The sequence below is a fragment of the Triturus cristatus genome, chromosome 8 (assembly GCF_964204655.1).
Source record: "Triturus cristatus chromosome 8, aTriCri1.1, whole genome shotgun sequence".
Classification (NCBI taxonomy): Eukaryota; Metazoa; Chordata; class Amphibia; order Caudata; family Salamandridae; genus Triturus; species Triturus cristatus.
Window position 1 is genome coordinate 184,325,355 of NC_140591.1, and position 18,761 is coordinate 184,344,115.

Here is an 18,761-nt window from a genome sequence, read left to right on the forward strand (position 1 = left end):
GGGAGTTAGTGTCGCAGGGATATGGATGTTTGGGGACAGGGTGAACGACCCACTCTCCCCCAGCAGTGTTAGTGCTTTCACTTTTGGGAGTTGCAACCCCTTATGTATTATGTGACCCTTGCCTTGTTAGAAAATATCATTGATATACTCTTTATAGGTTAATGTCCCCTCACATACCTTGGGATTGAGTCCAGCATACATTTACACCTTTTTCATAGGCATAACTGCCAAGTTTTCATATTGTTTGTGTGTATCCTATGGTGTAGTACCTGACCCTCGCAGCTTGTTCACTCTATTCTGGCCTCTCCAGGCTCCTCCTGGCTTGACTGGTGGCTCTGGCTCACCCGTTCACCAGTAGCATGTGAAGTATCAATAGATGTTGTAGAACCCAGGATAATGTGCTGCATGGCTAAATGGTCTCAAAGGCAAGACCTATTGGCTATGCCAATACTGGTTTTCTTTATCGAGAGCAAAACTTTCTAAGGAAATTAAAGTTGAAACTCTAATTTTTGAGACCTTCACCCCCTTTTATTTTGCCCATTTTAGGGATCGGCATGACATTTGCATGAAGAAGCCAAAGCGGAGGATCGTTTTATTGGAAATGATATAAACAGATTTGTCAAACAGTAAAGCTATTAAAAAAAAACAATAATGCCTTTCCTATGAAAACTCTGTCGTAACCATATCTATACGTGTGCAAAAACAGCCAAAAAAGTATGAATTCTGACAAATTCATATCTGAATCAGGACTCTGCATAGGATAACAACTTTGTGTCACGGTAGGTTTGAAATACAACAGCGGTCAATTAAAAGAGTATTGCTTGCCATAACTATAACATTTTTCCAAGTAGGAACATGTTTCCAAATAAGGACATTTTAGTAAAAGGTAAACAAGAATTAAAAATATGAACATAAAAACCTGAGTTGCTTACATAGTAGCAGGCGCTGGGTGTTTCCTTGTAATAGACATTCTTCACAAATTCATTTGGATCAAACTTCAAATCTTCCATGATTAATTACCTAAAAAAGGGGATATGTGTATTAACCGTGAATCTGGGAGACATTTGCTCGCTGACTTCTTACAGAAGTTATCAGCTTCTGTAACATGTAAAACCCAGTTGTGTGATGAACCTAGGAACCTACATTTACAGAACATGCACATTTAGATGTTTAATTTGTGATTTATTATAGGCCATAAATGTAATAAACAATGCAACCTACCAGTGACAAACATGAAAATGACAATAGACACCATTCAACATTTTTAAATAGAGATAAATATTTCTGCAAAAAAAGAAAGAGGAAGGGGAAGGAGGGGAAAAATATAATAAAATAACATAAATCAACAGTCTTCGTGGAATTATAGAAGTAGCATTACATAACAGAAAACTGACATAATCAATGCAACTATATCTAAGCATTTAGTATTTTAAAGTAACACGGAAGCTTATTCTGTGAAATTTGCTTTGGCTCATTTGAGATAGTTGCATCAAGTATACCATAGGAGTTTTCGGATTGCTAATGGTTTCATAGATGTTATATTTGTACTAGCAATCATGTGATTTAAAACAAATGCCATTCCATCAAAGGTTCAAAAGAGAGTGGAGTTATCTATAGCAATTTCTTGTGCTGCTTCAGCAATGAGTAAATTCACAGTTTTACACTTACTGGAAAACAATGCCAATCTTTCTTGAGACATTCTAATAAAGTATCATAATACTGGAAAGGTGAGTTTAAAACATAATTCTGTACCATATCGACATCCAAAAGGATTTGACCACTTCATGTTCAAAAACTACATGAATGAAGGTGCCAACAATATCCTCACATGCCCAACATTAACTGGATATTGAAGTATTAAACTTTTGTAGAGAATAAGGGATGAAAATGGTCTTATTTATGAAAAAATAGTTTTAGTAGTACTTGCCAATTAAGAAGTACTTGGGTTTTTCTCCCAATTCACTCTCTGCGTGCCTGTTAACCAAACAATATTTAAATAAGATGCTCAATCCAATTAGCTTTTGGATTAAACACCAACTTCCTCAGCAGAACTGAACACTTAGCAAATTGTTGAAGCTTTAAAGGGTATGAGGATGGGAGAGTTTTCCAGTAGCCTGGGAGTCCAACAAATGTCCCACCACAACATGGGTATGAGAGGGGCCGGGCATGGAAACAGAGTGACACAGCCACAGACGTTCTGCCCCAGGACCACAACAGGCTGCTCTACTGGTTTAGCCAGACACAGGAGGGAGCCTCCGGCAGGAGGCGCAGTGTTGCATTGTGGTATAGTGACAAATGCTGCAGGAGGCGAGGGAGGGGACAAGTGAAGACCATCCTCCCCGTGAATGGCAGCAGACACAAGTGCTCCTTGTGGCATATCTTGCTGCTAGCTTAGGCCCCAAGAGATCATGGAGCCCAAAATCAACAAATCAAAATATTGAGAACCCCCACCTACCCACCCCTCTGCAGGCCTGCCACCCCTTTGTGCTCCTGGGACATGATGTACCACCATTTGATGACAAAAGAGGCTCCCTTTACACATGGCAATTCCCTAATTATGGTACCTTTTCAGGACTTACAGCGGTAATCAAGGTCGGTTCGAACAACAAATTCAACCCCTGGAGCAGGCATTTCAATAAATTAAAGGCTGGGTGGCTACTGTCTAGAAAGATGTGAGGGCTGTCCAGCAGAACTAATCTGATATTGAGGATGAAGTATGGACACTACAAGAAACGTTGCAGTTCTCACAGAAATTTCAGGACTGAGGATTCTCATCATTAATAAACTCAGAAAAGAAAGTAGAATTTCTACAAAATTATTTGAGAGTCACAAATGTTTGATTCCTAAGTGTTCCAGTCCGACCAGTATGTAATGATTTGCAGTCAAAGATTCAGCAGTTTTTGCAGTCTTAGGCAGTGGGCAGAACTTGAGACAGCCAGTTCTGGAGGTAAGAATACACCACCTCGCCCCACGGAGATCAGAAAATAAAAATGCAGAGGTCGGTACAGTGCTGATGGATCTGGGAAACGGCAAAGAAAGCCGATAATCAAAGCTGCATCAAAAAAGAAGGACCTAATCACGGGCAGCTCTAGAATACACGTCTTTTCGTATCTGGCTTTGGCCACACAGACGCCAGCACGTTCTGCAGACTACAATGAAGGATCTTTAATGACTATGGATCGAAGCCTCTTTGTGGTTCCCAGCTCACCAGAGAATTTGTGAAGGGGACAAGATGTGTGTTTTCCGATCCAGAGGCTGCCAAAACTTTTGGGCAAATGTGAGGGAGTGGGTGGCCCTACTAAATATGATCCTACATGGATATACCCAGGGCAATGGTAATTCCTTGTGATGGGCCCAGTCTCCCCTTATGGTTCAGTGTTAAAGTATTGTTCTACTGTAGGCCTAGTAGAACTGATTGTGTTTTTGTATTGGTTCACTGTTTTTACCTGGGGATTCACCAGGGATTTTGACCCCGAGATCAGTTGGGCACTTTCTGAGTTTCCCCAATCCTTAACTCCCTGAAATTGATTAGAATTACTTTCTGTGGGGCAGCAATAGAATACTCATTAGGAACAGTGAGAGGACAGAACCACAAGACTATAGTCTGGTGGGATCTCGGTAGCAGTGGAAGGTGTTACATATTGAAGCAGTGTGCAATTTCTTTACTATACTCATTATGGTTTTATTGGTATGTGCTGAATAACAAGAATGTGAACATAAATGGTGCAGGGTTATGAGAAAGATTAGTTAGTAATAGGGTTGCCAGGTTAAACCAATATGAACCGGTGATAGATGAAGCCTACTTGCGTACCTCACTGATTTATGCGTTAGGTTACTACTTTTTGCCAATACCACAACTTGGGATTTTAGCTACTTTTACTAATGCTTTATTGCAAGGCCTGCTAATAACTGTCCTTCAAAAAGGAAAGAGCTGACAGACAGGCTCTGAATTTTGAACAAGCGCATCACCGCTAAGCTGCTGCAGGCCCTAGGCAGGAGCCATTTGTCATGAGAATGGATTAGACTGCCGAGTACATGCACAAATTCTTTCTGTCTCTAGTTAGGCCAAACCAAGGTCCTTGTCATTGCCACTATGTGAGCGGGTCCCTGCAACACCATAAAGAATCAACAGTCATTGACAACGAAGAGCAGCTTATTTCTATGCAACTTTACTGTTCGCTAGCAGTCCTTTATCACTTTTGCAGACATTTCAGCTATTACAGTGCATGATTAAAATGAGGCAAAATGGACATGACAGGCCAACAAAACCCAAGCACAGCTGTACTTGAAAGAAAAGAGTTCTCTCGTGCAACTGAGTAAAATGGATTGCGATCCACTAAACCCCCGGAAGATAACCAACTGAACTGAATCCAATACACAGCTGACTATGCACCTACATGCTGCTTTGCCGTTTGCTGTTCGAGTTGCCAAAACTCAGACCTGTTTAGACTTTTCAACCCTGATCTTTCCAACCTCTGCTAGTTCTGTAGTGAGAAGCACACACTGCTCTAGCAATGCACTTCCATCCTGATTTGCAGCATATACTGCAGCTTTAGCACTGGAAATCAAACACAGCTCTGTTTATGCACCTTAGTCCTGCCATTGCCACTTAATTTCTGAAGTGCACACACAGTTCAGCCAATGCACCTAAACAAGGACATGAAAAACCTATGCTGTTCCTATACTGGGACCCTTGCATCATACAGTTCTCCTTAACTATGACCCAACACCAATATAAAGCTTGGATTGTCATGTCCCCTACTATTCCATAACTGGAAACCACACACTGCTCTGCCAATGTACCTGAAGCCTGACCTGCAACCCCTTCTCTAACACCATTTCTGGGGCCAACACGAAGCTCTTTCAGTGCACCTCAATCTGACCGGCAGCCCCTTCTCCGATACCATTACTAAAACTAATATATAATTCTACCAGTGCCACTCTGCTGGCCTCCAGAAAAGGGAGAGGTGTGGCGCAGCGGCCAGAACAGCTGACTCTGGAGCGCTAAACTGGTGGTTCGCGCGCCGGCGTCGACTCTGGGCAATAGCTCACTCAACCTCCCCAGCGGCCCCTAGCGCCTGAATACCCTTAGGGGTGTTAAGTCGCGCTTCACAAATCTGGAAATAATATTCCAATACTCGAACATTATCCACCAATATGTCTCAGTACTGACCTGTGGCACTCCGGTTATTCAAGTCCCAGGATCCAGCCACATAGTTCTGTCAATAATACCTCAATCTTGATCAGCTGCACTGCTTTCACTCTAGTATGGAGATACAGCTCAATCAGGGTTTTGTTAACCGCGACTACTCACCCGTAAGGGTCTCAAGGCGCTAGGGGTGGGCGGGGGTGCAGGTTCCGGTCCATCAAGGAGGGGGTCTGTCGAAGAGCCAGGTTTTGAGGTTTCTCGTGAAGATGGGGAGCGATGTTGTCTGTCTGAGGTGAAGCGGAAGGGCATTCCAGGCTCTATCTGCGAGGAAGGTGAAGGAGCGGCCTCCCGATCTGGTCTTTCTGTTGCGGGGGACCACGGCGTAGGAGAGCTGGGCTGATCGTAGGGTCCTTTGGGGTGCGTGGAATTTGAGTCGGCTGTTCAGGAAGCTGGTCCGGTGTCGTGGAGGGCCTTGTGTGCGTGGGCATCACCACATTTCAATGCTGATCTCCTAATGTTGCTAGCTATTCACATCATATTGGTCTTTGGAGGTCGGGTAGGAGCAGTGGAGCTTTCACTATCCTTTCCTGGGCTGATCAACATCGTCTGTACTGTTCCTTCTCACTCGCATGAGCGTGCATTAGAATCATGGACATGCTTGGTGAGGTATACAGTGCTAACGTAGAAGATAGGAGCATTCTGTACTTTCAACCTGTTCGATTCATAGCCACCAAAAAATTCTAATGCATATAAAAGGGTAATAATGGAGAGCAGTGCAATATGTAAAATTAACAACTGCGTTTTGCATGATTGTCCCCATCAACTTGAAGGGCGATGGTTAGTAACTGAACTTTACTTTCAAACAGCAGATAAAAGTCCATGAACAAAATGTCTGTAAAAAAGACCATACAGGTGCTTACTTGAACAGGTGAGGGGGGCTCGCTGGAGGAGGGGCACTTAGGGGTCTACACAGTTGCACTATAATCAGACAGAACCAGTGGAGTAATCCACACACAGCAACGGGCACAGTCAATGGGAAGCTGGTTGATGAGAAAGGCATCTGCGGAATATAAACAGTTATGTGCCATTTCTACTGACTGGCAGATGTAGGCATTTTTGCCTATGGTTTAGCTTGTTGCCAAACTGGACAGCTGTAGTCTTTTTCACTATGAATCATTGATAGAGATACACAAATTCCTTCTGATTTCTCAATATGGTCATGCGTGAATACCTCTAGCTTTGTGGTTTGAGACATAAAGTACTAGCAAGTACACACTGGAAATGGGGGAGGGGGGGGGGGATATCCACCTGGATCTTGGATGCGGCAACTATTATTGTGCAGGAATTGGGATCCAGGCAGGCCTCAGTGAATTGTGCTTACTTTTTCCTAGTGCAATTTGCTGACACTGGGACAGACTGACGAGAGACCCCACTCTAGGCTTGGGGATCAGAGCAGCAACCTTCAGGAGGTGAGGGTTGCATCTTACTTTCATATCATCTGAGTCCACCACAAATGCCTCACTTAAAGGGCCATCAGCACTCCTTTCGCTCATGTCTTTGGACTCAGCAGGAGATAGCAGGAGCTTAACCCCTTGGGTGCCAGGCCTTTTCCCCCTCCTGTGCCTGGCGTTTCCCTAGCGGGTGAGTTTCATGACGAGATAGTCTCGTCATGGGCACAGAAGAGGTTAACATCTTGATGCGAATCAGGAAACAAAGACTCACAGCTTGTCACTTAGCAACTGCTTGAGCTAAACCATGATTTTGAGGCAGGTTTGAGAATTTTCCAAGCTCTGTAAGTGAGAGATATGCATGCTGTTATAGATGGAGGGCAGGGACCTAATGGATCCATTCATGGTAGGAGTTACGATATTTATTCCAGGATAGGTTGTTTGGTTACAGCCATAGCCTGGCTGGTCCGGTTTGGGCTCCATTCTTCCTCCAACTATAAACAACTCCCTGGCTTACTTCCACCAGCATGCAGACACCGACATTCCAAGAATCATCACTTTCTCACAGCATCCACATTCAGTATTCTAAAGTCTCACGCAGCCCATGCATAAAGAGAGACATCATGTCCATAAAAAGGCACTATTTGGTCAGATATACGAGTAATACACGGATAGCCATGCATCTAGCACTTATTAATATGTTTTTATAACTACTCAGATGAACCCTTTTTAGCAACCTTAGAACAAGCATCTGCAATGTAATAGGTCTCGCATTTAAAACAAACAAAAGGCATTGTCATTTACAATGCCAATAGCTCAGACTCTGTAAATGCGAGACCTATTGCATTCCAAATGCTTGAAGGCATCGCTGAGTTGCTCGCTTCTGTCTCCCGTGGCCCCTGAAGAGCTTCTCATTTGCTAACAGTTAAATAAACAAGCTGCCCAGACTCAACCGAAAAATGAAACCCCTTCACCTCAGTACAATCCCCAGACGATTAGAAGTGCTAAGCAGCAGCAAGCTTAAAAGCAGCTTTACGACAGCAAACCGCTTTACAAACAGAGTAGCATGTGCGATTTAAAAGAAAAAAAAAAAAAGTTGTGCAGTGTGTGGAGCGCTTTTACCTGCTTTGCTTGTTGTTTAAGTATGCAGCTTGGGAGGAAGCGCTATTGCGCTGACTTCCAAAATAGATGTTCAACCAGAAAGTGGGGCAGAATAAAGCAAAACCTCTCCCTTTCCGCTCAAACAGCTCCACTAGAGCTGCAGAAGACCGAACGCATAGCTGCCAAGGTTTCAGATTGCTTATGTGTGAAATTTTTATAATTTCAGTGTAATTATGAGTGACATTCAACGACTATGAGTGACACTTTCTTGCAAGCAAAATCAAGCAATGAAGATGAGGGAAACATAAACATTGGAAATTATACCCATTTCTGCAATAAGAAACTCTAAGAACATCTCAAAACTGCTGCAAAGCACCAGAAATGGAAGTGCACTAGAATGTGAGAGAGGCCCCAGCGTAGAGCCTGAGCCAGCCTCACTGACGATAAACTCAACATTGTGCAGATTGCAGACAGTGAGTGCAATGCTGAGCTTAGCTAGGGCGCTGTAACTTTACTTATAAGGGCAAGCTGCTGGCTCAGGTAGTTAGATAAAATATCTCTGTGACACTCAATCCCCTCACTATTACCTTCTGTCTCTCCAGTGCAGTCACCACAGACTGCATCAAAGGCAGCTTGTTCTATTCCGCGCTAGCACCGCCCCTCAGATAGCAGGGATGGGGAGAAATTACCAGCCCTGACTACAAGATATGTTTTGTATGTTCCCATTACAATCTTGTTCGGTGACTTACTGTCCTGTGGGCTGTACTGTTTCAACAGTATACCCTACAGAATTAAAACATTACAAAAACCACAAATATAAAAAGGCCTCTCAAGCAACAACAACAAAATTAGAAATTACAATACCAGTGAAACTAAAAGAACACCACAGCTATATAATGTTGTAAATGGTAGCAGTGAGCAGGTCCAATACTAAATAAAATACAATCATGCCTCCTGACTCCTAATAAGCAGCAATACACACTCTGTGCCCAGGTGAGCATTCTACACGTGTCTTTCACCAACTTTCAAACAACAAAACAAACTGCCTGACATGGCCATCATTACTTTTCTAAATTAGTCCCTCAAGTATGAAATAAGCTAAGAGTGACAGAAGCAGCAGGGCTGTCAATTACCGTGTCTGGCTGCCTTCCTTCTTCATAACTTCCGAAATATGCCGTGGAACAAACCTTGGTGTTACAATAACCTCAATCATTTTAAGGAATCACATTTTTTAAAGTTTATATGTATATTCACATTTCTTTACAGTGGGCCCTAAATAAAAGCAATACAGTGAAGATTCAAAGTGAGTCCCGAACTTACCTGCATTGTGTTCGGAGGAGCGGTGCTTCTGTTCTGGCTGCCACGCAGCTGACCTGCCTTGTGACTGGCAGGGCTGGCAGGACAGGAGGGTCTTTCTCCGTCATGTCAGGAGTGGTGAAGTCCTGTGTGAACTGTCTGTGGTGAGTTGGGCTCAGCTCGATCTGTGGCAGACAGAACAGGCTGGCTCGGACAGGAACGGGCTGGTGCAGCAGATTGTGGGCCGACAGAGTAGCAAAGTGATTTTTAGAGACTGCACCCTCAAATTATGCCCACTCTCACCTCCAAGGGAGCGAGAAGCACCACTTGTTAGGCACCGTATGCCTGTAATAATAATAAATGTTCCAAAATAACTGACAGTGCAGCGGACTCCACTTAAGCTGGGCCTGGAGCATACTTCCTGCTGTTTTACACGCAGCATATAAAACGGGAAAAGAGACCCCAGTCCAGACTCGGACCTGCAGGCAGCTGATCGCGCTGCCACTAAAAAACTATTCAATTTGTGGATTTGCACTCGCCCGGCTCCGAGTCTCACATTGACACGGTCACTTACATTAGAGGCTTGCCACTGCACAGTTCAGTTTATGGGCCCGTCGCCCGCCTGTGTCCTCAGACTCGACTGCAACAGATGAGTCTCTTCCTCGGCAAGCGGGCACGGACCGTGCGCCACTCCGGCATTAGACTAACTGAAACCCAGCAGCAGGCCCACTGCTGCACAGTGGGGCCTCACATACGATGGGTGACGGTAGGTAAGGAGCAGTAAATATAAAACATGCGTGTGGCACTCCGTGTTCTCACATAACAATGGAGCATGGAAAAGTATACCTCGGACACATTAATCAGTGATACACGTATACTGAAATAAAACAAGCATGTGCAATGCAATAGGTCTCGCATTTGCAAGAGTTTAAGCAATTGGCATTGTAAAAGACAATGCCTTTTATTTATCGGTTATGATATTAACACATAATTAAAAAGCAGCATTTACAATGCCAATAGCTCAAACATGTGTAAGTGCGAGACCTATTTTATTTCAAAGATGCAGCCGCCATTGTCCCAGAGAAGTGCGCATGGCACTGCTATAAATGACCAGAGCCTCTGGTATAATGAGCAGCAATGCTGACATAATTGCCATTATTCAGCAACACAAGTGGTGTAACTGAACTGAACCACTAGCACAATTGGCCTGCACTCTGGGACCTGGCAATTATCCTTAACTACTCTCTCTCTTTCTCTCCAGTAACCTCCAGCATTGTGCTGTTGGGTGCCCCTGGCATACTTGAACAGCAGTTTAGAGTTGGAAAGCCCCATTGTGCTACCCAGTTACCACAGGTGACATCCCACTCCAGAAAGATGCACGATTGTGTCTATTTCGTAAGTGGCGCTGTACAGTTACACCATGGATGGTCCACATTAACTATGTGCATCATGTGAAGCAGTGATAATGTTGTGCTGTAGAAAGAGTGTGATGAGACAGAAGTTTGTATAAGTGCGGGACTGCTCCCATCGCAGCTGGCACTGGTTGGCGTGTAGAAGGTAGGGAGGTTATATAAAATAAAGCTGCAAAGTAAACTCATTTGTAAGTGCTTGCTTGCCTGTTTGGAAAACAGGATGAATTAGGTGTAAATCAGAATGAGTGTGGTGGAAAACAGGATGAGTGTGGTGGAAAACAGGATGAGTGTGGTGGAAAACAGGATGAGTGAGGTATGCTGGAAGGCAGGGGTGTTTGATTGATTCCAAATGTATCAGATAGAAAATGGGCAGGTGGGCAGTAATGAGCGTAGAAGGATAAGGCCCCAGAGAGGGAAGATAAGAGGGCAGGATGAATACTTTAATCTCATCTGATGACTGAAGCGACTCCAGCTAGGCAGCTGATAAATCAGAGACTTGTATTAGAGTGAAGAAGAGTGGATGTGATTGTAGAAGCAGATGAAAGGAAGTAAGAAATGCTGTTGGCAGATTTATGAATGATTTCAAACGAAGGTGAACATTCTCACAATTAACGTTTATAACTATTTAGCCGAGCCGGGAGGATACCCCCCACCCCCTGAAAACCGTCAGACTTATCTTCCTAGATAGGATAAACGTCACTTTCCTTTGATAGTTAACAGACATAAAACACTGAAGAAAAGAAAAACAAGTATATATAGCAGAAGTTTGTGGTTTTAGTAGACCGGCACTTTTTACAAAACCATAGCTTTTGAAACAAAGTACATGTAAGGATCAGGCTGCTGCCGAACAGGAAAGTACATGCCTAGTCACTAGTGTGCTGATATGAAAAATGTGCTTTCTTGATGTTTTGCAGCTAGGCCTCGGTTCATTTTTTGTTCGGAAACGCAGAAGCAATATAGTGGACAATGTCATGAAATATGGAAAACAATGTCAAAAATGCCAGGAAACTCGAAATTATTAGAAATTGTTTATTATTGCTCCTACTTTGTGAACTTCTAAAAATTATGTGGTGCAAAAGCCCTCAAAATGGCAAAAGTATGATATTTCATGAAACAGGCAGTTTTTCAAAACTATCAACGAATAGGCTCAACGCAACATGCATCATTTTTCCACAGGTAGATTTTGCCTGTTTTGCTTTTCCTCTGGAAGTTTGCAAACTACTGGTCCAATCTGACAAGAAATGACCCAGATTGGTAATTCCTGAAAAGGATCCATAATTCCTTGTGCGTGGCTGCCGGATTCTGGAGCGCTGCAGAATTCTGAAGGGAACTGTTCTGCAAATATTTACTGTTCAAGCATGGCATCTTGTGAGCTGAAAGAACGCCTCTCACTACTGTGGGAGTGCCGATAGGGGGCGGTGGCCATTAACTCTTAGCACAGCAGTACCACCCTCTTCTCACAGCAGTATCACCCTCTTCCGGCTCACTCACATGCTAATCGCATCTCAAGTTTTTAGAGGCAAGTTTTGCATCACACAATTTTAGCAACAAATCAGAGGGCCGCGCTCCCACTGAATAGTCAAGTGTAAGCGTTGAGCCATTCACTTGACACACGAGTGCCCAGTTTACTATATAGTAAAACCGAAATTAAATGGTTACTTTCCGCAAATCGTATGTAATGATGTACATTTACCCGGTCTTCAGGCTGCATGATTCAACCAATAACATTTTTGAATTTGCAATGTATTTTTAAATCCAAGGGGAATGAGTATCTCTTTGTGGAAAAAGAGGTTTTGCAGTGCAGCTGCACTCGCACGAGATATTTCAACCTGCACAATTGCACACCGCATAAATTACATGTGGTAGCATGCTGTCAAGTTAACATAACAAGAGCTAATAAATGCCCTACGGATCAAAGGACCAATTAAATCCTGCTCCTGCGGTGAATGCTTGCAAGAGCTAATAAATCAAGCGCCCGGTGTGAGCGTGTGAAAGCTCCTATGACTACAAAGGAGACGCCATGCGCGTGCCCATCGCCTGTCTGGGCGCGCACATGGTTTGTCTCACTTCGCGAATGAAAGCGACAACAATAGAGTCTCGCCAAGCGAAGCAGCTGTGCTGCGTTCGCTAGACGAGACCTAAAATGAACGCCGAGAATGCTTCCTGAAAAGCGCGGGCAAGTTCAGAACGCCGAGATTGCTTCCTGAAAAGCACAAGCAAGTCTGAGCAGCGTGGGCGGGGCCTAATGCCGACAGGGTGGACTGCAACCCTGCTTCCACAGGCTCCGGACACAGAAGCAACAATAGATCTCGCCGATGCGAAGCAGCGCATGCGAGACCTAAAAAAATAAGCAGGGCATGCGCTGCATTCGAAGGCGAGACCTAAAAATGAAAGATTTAGGACATATACAAAAAATACTACACTTGTTCTTTGCAGTTGGCATGCAGATCCTTGATGCTGGTTAATATCTCTATGAGCTATAGTGCAAGGAGTACAACTTGTAACCTGCAGGTAGGTACTGGTAGCGCATGCATCTCGGCAGAAAAAGCAATAACCCACTGAGCTGTCTACATACTATACAAACTCCCGATTTTACACTTAGCGCATTAACCTGCCATGCTACTTGATGAAGAGTCAAATATGTGACTACACTGCACACATTTCTCTGGTTAAGTGCAAACACCGTCAGTAATCTTTCTGTTATTAAATTCTCTAAATTGTGGGGTTCACAAAGATCTCTGCAGCCGTTGCCTTAAACTGTATAATATTTAAAAATATATAAAATGCAGACTGCTTGTACTCAATTAAGCAAGTCGGAGTTATCACGCTTTCCATGGTGCCAAATACTAATATATATATATATATATATATATATACATATACACACACACACATTCATACACACAGCACTTAGCACGTATATTCACTTGCACTAATGGCACTTTAATTCTGGTATTAAAACAGGGTAGGTAGATTTAATCAATCATTAATACCATGGAACACAAATATTTTGCACATTGCCTAGTTTTGCACATCAGTAATTTCATTAATGTATAACGCAGATTATCATGTTGAGGCCAATAACTAGAAAACGATAAATATATACATATCTTAAATGGTAATATGATTTTAAGTCAACAGCTTTTAGTGCCATTACGGAAAATAGATGTATACATTATGTATTTATTTATTTACATATTTAGCTGTATTCACTTATTGAAATTGTTGACTTATATTGAGAATAGGCAACGAGTACAAGGTTGATCGATTTTAGCCAAGTAACTATGATTGTACCATGCAAACTACAAATTAAGTATTTCTTCCCTTGCTATACCGGATTTCCTTTCTGTTCTGCACACGTAAGCACTATGTCACTTTAAAAAATGAAGAAGAAAATAAAAAAAAAAATTCACCGTAACGATGTAATGTGATCAAGTCTCCTTGTGAGTTGAAACGCCTTATGGCGGCATCCCAATAAATCTTTAAGGAACTTACTCTGTGGTCCATGTCTTGGAGGAGAATCCGAGCGCCAACGGTGAGCGTGATATATATTTATATATACACATACATATATACTGTCAGACTCCACCCCTCGAAGTTCCATCCACTGTGACTTCACCCCTTACTGCTGCAAACCTTTTACTCGCAATGTATAGGAACCTAGGGTATTTTTTGGTCTAGCCTAGCAGAGTGCATGGGCTGCTCTGCGAAGCATGGTGTATGCAGTACATGGGCTTCAAGCCAGCCCATCGCTTGCCATTGGTTGTTGCAGGTACCCCTTACTTTTAAATGGTAAATGGTGCCCATTAGTCCCTCCTTTTGGTCTGTCTTTCCCTCCCATAGCAATTGGCCCTGTAACAGGGCTATTTTGCTTCTCTCCATTATAGTTTGTTTCGTGCACTATTCTTTCAGATAGTCTGCCTCGTGTTCTAGAAATGTTGCACACGTGAGCAGCTGACAAGTGTTACTGCTTTCACCTCCCACCCACCATTTCTCTGTGTGTTCTCCCCATCACACCTCAGCTTTCACTTATGATTTACAGATGCTCGGTCACTGAAGATTGAGTTGATTAGTCACAAAGTTGCAAGGTTAGAAATTTGATTTTACTCGCTAGCTCCCTTTCACGCCATCTTTCGTTTTTAACATTAGTTATGTATCACTAGCTCAAAGCTCCGTTTTTATAAACAGGGCTGTAAATCTTTTTGTTTATCTGGTCACAAATGTGTCAGCTGTGTCTCTGTTCCCAATGGTAATTCCTCATTCTTATTCCTCTAGCCATTGCTGCAGGCTGCTTCTCTCGTTCCTGTGGTAATTCCTCATTCTTAAACCTCTAAACAGTGCTGCAGCAGCTTCTCTGGTTACCAGTGGTAATTCCTCATTCTTAGTTCTCTGGGCAGTGCTGCAGCTGTGTCTCTGTTCCCAGTGCTAATTCCTCATTTGCAGTCCTGTAACAAGTATTGCAAGCTGCTTCTCTCATTCCAGTGGTAATTCCTCATTCTTAGTCAATCAATCAATTAAAACTTTATTCGGATACAAATTTTGTGTTCATAAAAGTATACAAAAGGTTAAAAACAAAATATTTTAAAAATTTAAAAAGAATTAATATAGATCGAGAAAAAGTTCTTGTATGTGAATGAAAGAAACGCCAAGTATATAACACATTATTACTTTCAACTTGGATCCCAATCACGATCTGTCGTTTTTATAAATCATAGTTTGCACGGTATTTAACACAAGCTTTTAAAAAACGGGCTATTGGGAAAATGCTATACTCAGTGTCCAAACATTGTAAGGCAAGAAGGGCCGGGCGACACTGACGTAAGCCTATGAGTTTTACTTAAGGAATAAACCACTTCTTGCGAGGGAATTCGTAATAACTACAGAAAAAGACTACGTGCAGTGGCGATTGTTCTGATTGCCAATTACAAGGACAAGGAGTTAGGTTACTAGACCAATCTTTTGTCTTCGGGAAAGTTATCAGGCGATGGAAAGTATTAAACCGGAATCGTGTTAGTAGATATTTTTCAGAGGAATTAACACTGGATAGTAAATACAGCTGGATCCCAAATGAGACTTGTACCGAAGCAAGATGGAGGTTTGTGGGCTTTAAGATCTCAGTTGTTAAACGAAGCTCACGTAAATGAGATAAACACGCGTTTTTCAGTTTTTTGCGTGATACTTCAATTAAGGTCTCAGGGAACGTAAAAAAAGATTCGAGGTTTATGTCTCTCAAAAAGTTATGGACATATAGCAACCATGGGATGTTTTTCCAAAGTAAGACAGTCAGAAATAAGCAGACGAGTCATTTTACATTCTATAGTTTCCCAGAGTCGATGCCATAAGAGAATTGGTTGGATAGCAATGAGATCAGAAATATAATCCTCCCCCAACTCCATATGGCAACCGTAAGTTGGCGAGCTTTTGGGAGCGGCCAAAAGGTACCGCAAAAAGCCATTTGATACCTTTTGGATAATTTCCGTGTTGACATAACCCCAAACCCCAGCCCCATACATTGCCGCTGAACGGCACTTAGCCCTATAGATCTGAATCAACTGATCTGAATCAACTCCCGTGCGCAAATGTGACCAAGGCTGTTGTAGTTCTAAGGAACCCCATCTTTCTGGCCAGAAGGGCTGGACCCCAACTAGAGGTATTGTCTATCAGAATACCTAAATAAGGGTAGGAAGTTGCGGTCTCCAGGATGGTATTATTTATCTGGATACCGCCGGAATGTTTGAGGCGTTTCCCCAGGTGCATGACAAACGTTTTCTTTATGTTTGCTTTTAGATCTAGGCTTGCCATGAACTCACAATATCTATCAAGAAGAAGTTGGAGTTGGCGTGGGGTCCTGGCCATGATCACCGCGTCATCCGCGTAAAGCAACGCGGGTATTGGATGACGATCGATCATGGGCAGGTCCTGGCTTCCTACTAACATCGCAGCCTCCAAACCATTTGTATATAGATTGAAAAGAAAGGGTGACAGTACGCATCCCTGTCTGACACCCTTAACTACTGGGAATGATGTTGTAACTTCCCCCCCCCAGACCGTACCGTACTTTTGCTGAAGCCCCTATACAGAGACTCTGAATGAAACTCACCAAGGGGGGGGGGGGGGGATCAACCCCCATAGTCAGAAGGAGTTTCCAAAGTTTGCTATGGGAAACGCAATCGAAGGCGGCCGAAAGATCGACGTAAGCTAAATGCAACCTCCCCTTTTTCGCCCATACATATTTACCTATCAATAATGAAAGGTTTAATGCCTGCTCCACTGTCCCCAGTCCCTCTCGAAAACCATACTGGAGGTCAGAAACCACTTGGTTACTTTCAGCCCAGTCTTGGAGTCTTTTAAGAAGTAGCCGACCCATCACCTTGCCTGTGGAGTCCAAAAGAGAAATTGGACGGTAACAGGCAGGGCTATTACGGTCGCCTTTCTTAAAAATGGGAAGAACGATAGAAGTTGTCCAAGACTCTGGTGGGCCAATTTTAGTGGCTGCTTCAAAGACCTTTGTAAGAATAGGGGACCATAAATCTAAGTTGTTTTTGAATAGGTCGACGGGAACCCCGTCAGGACCTGGGGCTTTGCCACATTTAGAAGCTTGCAATGCCGTGAGTACCTCGACATGGTCAAAATGAAGGTTAGAGTTAGAGGAGAGGGATGGTCTTCTATAGTTTTGAGTAGCCAGCATCCCCAAACTTTCTTAGGGGAGCTCTGTCGAAGAATCCTCCAAAGTACCAAAGATCCTAGAAAAATGATCAACCCAAGCTGCCTCACCCACTGCTACCTCAATCCGTGGGATCTGACGTTGGTCGGTTAGGAAAGGTGTTCTTACTATTTTCCAGAAGGAGGCAGAATCCTTGAGGGAACAGCTCTGTTGTAACTTAGCCCATAGTTCCTTCTTGATATCTACCTTACAGGATTTAAGTGCTTGCTTATAACATTTTCTTAATCTTATCACTTCCCCTTTGTCCCTTACGGTATTAGTCAAGGCTTTCTTCAGTAAGAGGTAGGCGCTCCTTGTTGCGGGATTAAACCATCCCTTTTTTGTTTGTTTAGCACCCTTAATTTTACGGAACAATTCTCTCTTAATTTCGGATGTAATAACAGAAAAGCTAGCCAGTACCTGATCAGGGACAGATTGGGAGTTTAAGCATACTTCGATATGTGGGAGTGTACGACTCAACACTGCTGAGGTAATCTTTTCAGCATCCACTTTATCCCATTTAATTGCATACCCGTTCAGTTTATTTACCCCTAATGTTTCTTATGTTAGGAGAGTTCGCTTGCTGGGCAATTCTGGCGTGTCAGGAATAGTGATCATGAGAGTGTTAGGAAAGTGATCACTGCTAGGATCGGTACCTGTTCGGAAGCTTCGTAGCTGGTCCTTAGAAGCTTGTGATACCAAAACAAAGTCAATCAGACTAAATAGTCCCCTGCCATTAAACGTGGGAGTAAAAGAAACTGGGGGGGGGGGGGGGGAGAGACAAGATCATTTGCAAAGCCGAGATCTAAATTAAATATTATCTCGGTCAAAGTGTTCCCTAGTTTGGTATGAGGAAAATGCGTTCGATTATAACCCAGATCATCAACAATAGCACAATTGTTTGTAACGCCTCCCTTACAAAGATTTAAATTGAAGTCCCCACCCCAGACTATGCTAATACTAGTACTAGGATGTTTAAGTCGCTCCTCTGCTAAGAGTAGGGAAATGTTTTCCAGGACTGGGAGTATATTCTTTGATGTCAAGTTGTTATAAAAATTAACTATGTAGAACACGTGTTTTACTAGGTATTAATTTAAGGATCTGGGAATAGGGATTGCTGTTAATGATTTTGGTATCAGTGATTAGGAGTTCATTTGAGAGATATATTACCAAGCCACCTTTCGCTCTCCCACATAATGAAGGTTGGGCAAATGAATTAAAGGTTTTATATCCTTGCAGATGGATGGGAACAGTTAACCAGGTTTCTTGCAAACAAATAATGTTATGTTCCCTAATGGTAGAGAGCCATGATGGATGGTCTGCCTTAGAGCGCAAGCCGGCGACATTCCAGAATATTAATTTGAGGGATAGGTCTGGTTTAGCCGAACCCCCCCCCCCAATTATGGTATCCTCGACAGGGAATTTCGTCATAGCTCTTGGGGAGCCTGGATCTAATTGAAAATTTGATATACCCTGCAATGAGGGTTGAAGCTCCTCCCTGGCCCTACTGGGGGATAGTAGTTGAAATACTTGGTTCTCTTTTCCAGGAAATGAACAAGTCGCACAGACTGAAAACTGCGATGATTGAACCAGTCAGTCATTTGCGTCCAGACCTGATGAATGGTCGAATCTATAGGGAGCTTGAAAGGGTT

The 18,761-nt window shown here is 43.1% G+C and overlaps 1 protein-coding gene across 3 annotated transcripts in view; it reads right to left on the minus strand.

Annotated features, from left to right (window-relative positions):
• LOC146801785 (E3 ubiquitin-protein ligase TTC3-like) overlaps positions 1–18,761 on the minus strand; it is a 1,762,960-nt gene that overhangs the window by 1,731,959 nt on the left and 12,240 nt on the right. For all 3 annotated transcript variants that reach the window (XM_085621278.1, XM_085621277.1, XM_085621276.1), the window contains exon 2: positions 933–1,020. In XM_085621278.1, coding sequence (XP_085477404.1) covers positions 933–1,010 — 78 coding nt within the window. In that variant the 5' untranslated portion in view covers positions 1,011–1,020. The remainder of the gene's footprint in view (positions 1–932; positions 1,021–18,761) is intronic.